This window comes from Hoplias malabaricus, chromosome 16, assembly GCF_029633855.1.
Source record: "Hoplias malabaricus isolate fHopMal1 chromosome 16, fHopMal1.hap1, whole genome shotgun sequence".
Taxonomy (NCBI): Eukaryota; Metazoa; Chordata; class Actinopteri; order Characiformes; family Erythrinidae; genus Hoplias; species Hoplias malabaricus.
Window position 1 is genome coordinate 2,631,148 of NC_089815.1, and position 7,500 is coordinate 2,638,647.

The 7,500-nt window shown below is 44.6% G+C and overlaps 1 protein-coding gene across 1 annotated transcript in view; it reads right to left on the reverse strand.

Annotated features, from left to right (window-relative positions):
* Positions 1 to 7,500, reverse strand: part of slc6a5 (solute carrier family 6 member 5) — a 22,200-nt gene that overhangs the window by 14,380 nt on the left and 320 nt on the right. Inside the window, 5 exon segments of the mRNA XM_066647995.1 lie at positions 98 to 229; positions 844 to 1,000; positions 2,226 to 2,390; positions 3,836 to 3,941; positions 6,319 to 6,386. Coding sequence (XP_066504092.1) covers positions 98 to 229; positions 844 to 1,000; positions 2,226 to 2,390; positions 3,836 to 3,941; positions 6,319 to 6,386 — 628 coding nt within the window.

The window sequence follows — 7,500 nt, forward strand, 5'->3', positions numbered from 1 at the left end:
ACGAGGGCAAGGTGAGGGCAGGACGAGGGGCAGGATGAGGGCAGGACGAGGGCAGAACGAGGGGCAGGATGAGGGCAGGACAAGGGAGCAGGTTTACCTTGCAGGGCAGGAATGGCCTTCCAGACGGACACAGGGCCCTGACTGGCGAACTGCCCCAGAGACACTTCCAGAAAAAAGATGGGGATCCCGGCCAAACCCAACATTATCAGATACGGGATTAAAAACGCCCCTGTACACACACACACACACACACACACACACACACACACACACACACACACACACACACACACACACACACACACACACAGAGAGAGAGAGAGAGAGGGGTGTTAACACAGTTTTTTTAAACCTGTGCTTTTATTAAAAATAAAAACAGATTGTATCTATTTTTTATTATTAATAATAAATCTCCTCAAATATAATTATTAATTAAATCAAATAAATATAATACTACAATTAATAACATCAAAGTAAACATCCAAATTATTAAAGTGTTATAAACATTTATATTTTACAAACGAAATAATAATAAAATAATAATAATAAAATAATAATAATAATAATAAAGTGTAAAAGAGGACAGTGAAGTGATAATTAATAATTATAAAGAATGCAGAAATCATCAGTGTTTTAAAAATAAACGTGTGTTTTAAATCGCTTTATTAAAGTAACGGTGTTTGTAAACGTCACTGAGGAAATGTAAAATAAAGAGATTAAAGGGAAGGGGGCGGAGTGTGCGGCGCGCGGCGCTGAGGAGGAGCTACTCTCGGTTATTAATCGTTAATAAATCCGTAATAAACCTGTACTTCATCAGTAATAAGTCAGTAATTAGAGGCGTACCTCCCCCGTTCTGAAACGCGAGGTACGGGAACCTCCAGACGTTCCCCAAACCCACCGCGTACCCGACCATCGACAGAATAAAGTCCAGTTTATTAGACCAGTTCCCCCGGGCCTTGTTCTCATCTCCCCCCGCGTCCTCCTCCTCCTCCCCCTCCTCCTCCACAACAAACAAACAAACAACAAGAAGAAGAAGAACAAGGGTTAATACACAGCACTGTAACGTCATCACAATAAATACATCAAATAAAACAGAAATGATAAAAAACAAATAATAATCATCATCTTTATTATGACGCACCAACTCTATAATTACATTCATATTTCAATTAAACAACACTAATGAGGAACAACGTTCAGAAATCCTTTAATTCGTTATTGTTTTATTATTTTTTTAAGCGTTTGGTTTTTTTTTAGTATTTTTCTTTTTTCTTTATTTTTATTATTATTTTTTTTGTTTGTTTAATTTTATTTTATTTTATTTTATTTTTAATAAAAAAGTACAGCAGGTTGAACCCCGCCAAAATCCGGGTTTGTTTAATCTCGAGTTTAAATGCTGTAAACCCAGGATTATATTCTGTGTGAGGCTCTGGGCTCGGGTTTAGTTCAGGCTTCAGCTGGGGTTCAGGTTTAAGACCGGATTTAGTTTATTCAGGTTTCAGTCTAAATGCTGCGGATCCGGGTTTAATTCATCCGCTTAGATTTAGATTAAAAACGCGGTTTATGTCTGTCTTTATTTCTCCACCTGTCTTTCATCTCTCCATTCTCTGTCTCTCTCTCTCTCTCTCTCTCTCTCTCTCTTTATCTCTCTCTCTCTCTCTCTTCGGGATAATTCTGTAGATTTTGAATAAATCCATTTAGATTTAAATCGGTTTATATTTGAGATCAAAGGCTTTAGATTTGGGTTTAAATCGCGCGCGTATATTCTCCTGCAGTGGTAGAGTGGCACGTGCAGATCCGCACTGTACATCACTGTACTGCAGTGTGTGTGTGTGTGTGTGTGTGTGTGTGTGTGTGTGATGCAGACTTGCTCTCGTTCATGGAGCTAATCAGTGATCAATAATAATGAATATCCCCGCAGTGGTGATGATTATTATTCATTTCCGGTGGAGAAACTATGGAATTAAAGAGGAACTAATCAGCCAATCAGATCACAGGGATTTACACTGGGGTTTTACAGGTGTGCAGGAGCGCGCGCTCTCGGCACTGCAGCAGCACGAGCGGCTTGGATTAGCACTGATGATAATACAATAATAACATAATATTAATATAATAATAATAATAATATAATAATAAACCCCCAGTGGCTGATTTCACGCTGAACCCACATTAACCCCAATTGCCCCAAACTTGCACCCACCTCCACCCTCATACCCCCTACTCACCCCGCGCGCGCTGCTGAACGTGCCGTACCCCCCCTCCTCCTCCGGCAGGTTCTTGCCCTCGTTGGGGCAGTAGAGTTTATCCTCCGTGGGGCAGTTTTTACCCTCCGCGGGGCAGAAGGTTTTACCCCCCGTCTCTCCGTCCATCTCCCTCTGTTCACTGCCCTCCTGCAGCCAGACAACACCGCCGTAAACAAACAAACAAACACCACCGGAAACAAACAAAGAACTGATGTCCCACAAAAGTAATTACTCTCCTCTCTCTTCACTCTCCATCTCTCTCTCTCTCTCTCTCTCACTCTCTCTCTCTCTGTCTCACACACACACTACTCTTTTATTTCTCTCATTACATTCAGTGTCTCTCTATTTCTTCTGACTCTTTATTCTCCATCTGTCTCTCCTCTTTCTCATTCCTCAGCTATTTCTTTTTATCCTCCACTCTCTCTCTCTCTCTCTCTGTTTTGTTGGAGCTTCTTTAATTTTCCGCCTCATTTATCCGCTCAGTCCAACACACACACACACACACACACACACAAATAGATAAATAATAAAATAAATAAATATTTAAATAAATAGATAAAATAAAATGCATGAAAAAAGTACTTTGACGTGAGACTCTTCCATAATCAATAATCAATAATTAATAACTGTATCCCACCTTTCAAACAAGACACAGATTACAGACACAGCACGAGACAACACGACCCGAGAGAGAGAGAGAGAGAGAGAGAGAGAGAGAGAGAGAGAGAGAGACACAGAGAGAGTGAGACAGAGAGAGAGAGAGGGTAGTTTCAGGACCTCGGACAGCGGAGTCCAGCAGCAGAGCAAAAGAATGGAAGAATAAAGGAATACAACAGAGAGAGAGAGAGAGAGAGAGCAGCAGATACACTGTACTCACCATCTGTGTGTGTGTGTGTGTGTGTGTGTGTGTGAGAGAGAGAGAGAGAGATGGAGAGAGAGAGGGAGAGAGGGAATATCCGCTCAGATTTAACGCCAGGAGGAAACTGTACAGCAGCTCTACACCTCTCTCTCCCTCCTCCCTCTCTCCCTCCTTCCCTCCCTCTCTTTTTTTTTTAAAAGAGGCTCGTGCCGCTGCGCTCGTGCTTTCGATATTGATTAATAAACCTGTCCCTCGACACCGACAGGGCGAAGTTTTACTGTGTAGCCTTTCAGTTACAGTCCGTCTTTCACAGAATTAACACCGCTTTATTCTTTATTTGTTTCCTATTTATACCTCATTTATCCCTCACCATCTCCCTCTCTTCTCTTTCTTCTCCCTTTCTTCTCCTTCTCTCTTGGCCTTTTTCTTTTCCTCTCTCTCTCTCTCTGTATATTTTTAATACAATTTCTTCTCTTTATTCCTTTCTTTTCCCTGTTGTAGTGCGTTTATATTTATTTTATATTTCTGTTAAATATATATTATATTTGTTATATTTATATGTTGTAATATTGCATTTCTGTTAAATATAAACACACACGAGCGCAGCACAAACAGAACATTTGTGTTTTAAAGAATAAACAGTGTTTTGTATAAAATTCATCAACACACATTTAATGCCGTGTATTTTTAAAAACGCTGTTTTTTACTGAAACGTGGTTCTCCCGCGGAGAACGTGTTTACAGGGTTCTCTCCCCATGCTGGGGTTCTCCAGAGCGAGGCAGAACGGGTCGTGCTCGGTTCTGTTTAATGTTTTAGAGAAGGTGGTTCCGCTGGTTCCACTGAAGAACCCCAAACAGCGACGTTCTGAGACGTTTACAGTTTATATGCGTTATATATCAGAGTGTGTGTGTGTAAATATAAATATAAATTGTACACTCATATTATTATTGATTATAATTCTTTGAGGTTCGTATTTTTAAATATAAATAAAACAATGGAAAATAAAGGAACACAATCAAACATTCCTTTAAACTGAACATTAATCACACTTCATTCACTTTAAATAACATTTTATTTTATTAAACCGTTCGTTTATAAAAGCCCTGCCGCCCCTTAATTTAATGTTGTAATAATGTTGTTATACGGGTGTAATAACAGTGCGTTATTAATGCAGTAATTACAGTAATCACCTGAAGCGCGCAATGTCCACGTACATACCGCTCTAAGCGCAGGGGCTGATGGGTAATTACACACTATACATCACGTCCCAGAGGTGCCCTTGCGCACAACTGACGTTCAATTTACGTTGCGCAAGCGTCACCCCCCTCCACGGATTGGTTGGGCGCAGTAGGTGGGGTTTATTTGGGGTGCGGAGGGGGCGGGTGAATGTTGGGGGGTGGTTGGCGGGGGACGCAGTTATCGGGTCGTGACTAGAGCCGCTTTAGGAAACTTCCACTCACTTTTCTATTTTTAGAGCCTCCTCCGAGGCCCCGGACTGTAAGGTATCGCGATATTTACTGTAAGTTGCGTTATGCAAATGAGCGTTGAGTGCCAGCCAACTCACAACTTTAAACCTCACTTTCTGATTGGCCAGAGGCTCATTTGCATGTGGTAGCTTGTTAGGATATGAAAATGAGCCTCTAGCCAATCAGCACAGAGACGGCTACAATTTATTTAAATGAAATTTTCCCAAATGATAATGAGTCCCAATTTTCTCCCCATCACTCCAGAGAACATAGTTTCACTGTTCCACACACCAGAGGAACCCCATCACTCCAGAGAACACAGTTCCACTGTTCCACACACCAGAGGAACCCCATCACTCCAGAGAACACAGTTCCACTGTTCCACACACCAGAGGAACCCCATCACTCCAGAGAACACAGTTCCACTGTTCCACACACCAGAGGAACCCCATCACTCCAGAGAACACAGTTCCACTGTTCCACACACCAGAGGAACCCCATCGCTCCAGAGAACACAGTTCCACTGTTCCACACACCAGAGGAACCCCATCACTCTAGAGAACACAGTTCCACTGTTCCACACACCAGAGGAACCCCATCACTCTAGAGAACACAGTTCCACTGTTCCACACACCAGAGGAACTTCATCACTCCAGAGAACACAGTTCCACTGTTCCACACACCAGAGGAACCCCATCGCTCCAGAGAACACAGTTCCACTGTTCCACACACCAGAGGAACTCCATCACTCCAGAGGACACAGTTCCACTGTTCCACACACCAGAGGAACCCCATCGCTCCAGAGAACACAGTTCCACTGTTCCACACACCAGAGGAACCCCATCGCTCCAGAGAACACAGTTCCACTGTTCCGCACACCAGAGGAACCCCATCACTCCAGAGAACACAGTTCCACTGTTCCACACACCAGAGGAACTCCATCACTCCAGAGAACACAGTTCCACTGTTCCACACACCAGAGGAACTCCATCACTCCAGAGAACACAGTTCCACACACCAGAGGAACCCCATCACTCCAGAGAACACAGTTCCACACACCAGAGGAACTCCATCACTCCAGAGAACACAGTTCCACACACCAGAGGAACTCCATCACTCCAGAGAACACAGTTCCACTGTTCCACACACCAGAGGAACCCCATCGCTTCAGAGAACACAGTTCCACACACCAGAGGAACCCCATCACTCCAGAGGACACAGTTCCACACACCAGAGGAACCCCATCACTCCAGAGAACACAGTTCCACACACCCTTGTTTGTACTCCAGTTTTGACAATGAGGATGGTGATCTTAAACTCATGTGCAGTTGCTCCAGAGCGTTCTGTTTACTCTCATGTTTTCTGCTGTAAATTCCACTCAGGACAGTGACACTGAAGGGAATCATTAAAGGTGCTGTCTACGCTTATTCTCCTCTCATGAAACAACTGTTATACTGGCACCCAGTGGCAGTGTGTACACGGGGGACCCGCTCTATAGGCCATAACCACAATCTCCTGTGAAGAGTATGGTTTGCTAGTTCTTGGTGGTGAAACCTACATATCGCACCTTTAAGTGTGAGCTGCGCTGCTTGGTTGGGGATAGTTAAAGATGCTAATCACACGGCGCACCGTGGACACCATCATAAATCTCCCGCTGCGATAAAACCTCTCCGTCTTTAATTACTTTGTCAACACTGAATAATCGTAATTGATTTCTTCTGCTCCGTCCCTCCGTCCCCTCTGTCCTCACCGAGGGACACGCAGGCGGGACGTCCCGGGGAAGGAAGCGGCTCCTGGGCTAGGACTGCCATGGCGGCTCTGGGAAGAGATTCCGGAAGATTACACAGCCGTAATGAAGCTGCAGAGCTGCGGAAGATGGATGCGGCGTTTGATTACGGAAGGCCACTCTGATTCCTCCGAGTGTGGAGCGCTGCTTATCTAATCAGGAATAAATCACAGCAGCAGTGTGCCTTCGGCACCGGGCTCATCGGGGCGGTGACCCTCCGTGACACTGAGATAACAGCCACAGTGGTCAGTCGTCCATTACACACAAGGACACTTTAATTAAATCACTACACGGCTTCCTTCTCTCTTCTCTTCAGCGTGAGGTCAGCTCTGCTCCTGTTTCTCAGGGCCACGCTGTGGACGTTATAATGTTGTGGTCCATCTGCAGAGTCAGGTCTGTGCGGTGTTCCTCAGGGTCAGAACCGGGTCAGAACACAGACCGCTGAAAGAGTTAATGCCGTTCATTCAGTGGTGTGTGTTCTGACCCGGTTCTATCAGAGCAGAGTTAACTCTTTCAGCGGCGCGTGTTCTGAACCGGTTCTGACAAAGAGGGGTTAACTCTTTCAGCGGCACGTGTTCTGACCCGGTTCTATCAGAGCGGAGTTAACTCTTTCAGCGGCGCGTGTTCTGACTCGGTTCTATAAGAGAGGTGTTAACTCTTTCAGTGGTGCATGTTCTGACCCGGTTCTATAATAGAGGTGTTAACTCTTTCAGCGGTGCATGTTCTGACCCGGTTCTGTCAGAGAGGAGATATCACTTTCAGCGGCGCGTGTTCTGACTCGGTTCTGTAAGAGAGGTGTTAACTCTTTCAGTGGTGCATGTTCTGACCCGGTTCTATAATAGGTGTTAACTCTTTCAGCGGTGCATGTTCTGACCCGGTTCTGTCAGAGAGGAGATATCACTTTCAGCGGCGCGTGTTCTGACTCGGTTCTGTAAGAGAGGTGTTAACTCTTTCAGCGGTGCATGTTCTGACCCGGTTCTGTCAGAGAGGAGATATCACTTTCAGCGGTGCGTGTTCTGACTCGGTTCTGTAAGAGAGGTGTTAACTCTTTCAGCGGTGCATGTTCTGACCCGGTTCTGTCAGAGAGGAGATATCACTTTCAGCGGCACGTGTTCTGACTCGGTTCTGTAAGAGAGGTGTTAACTC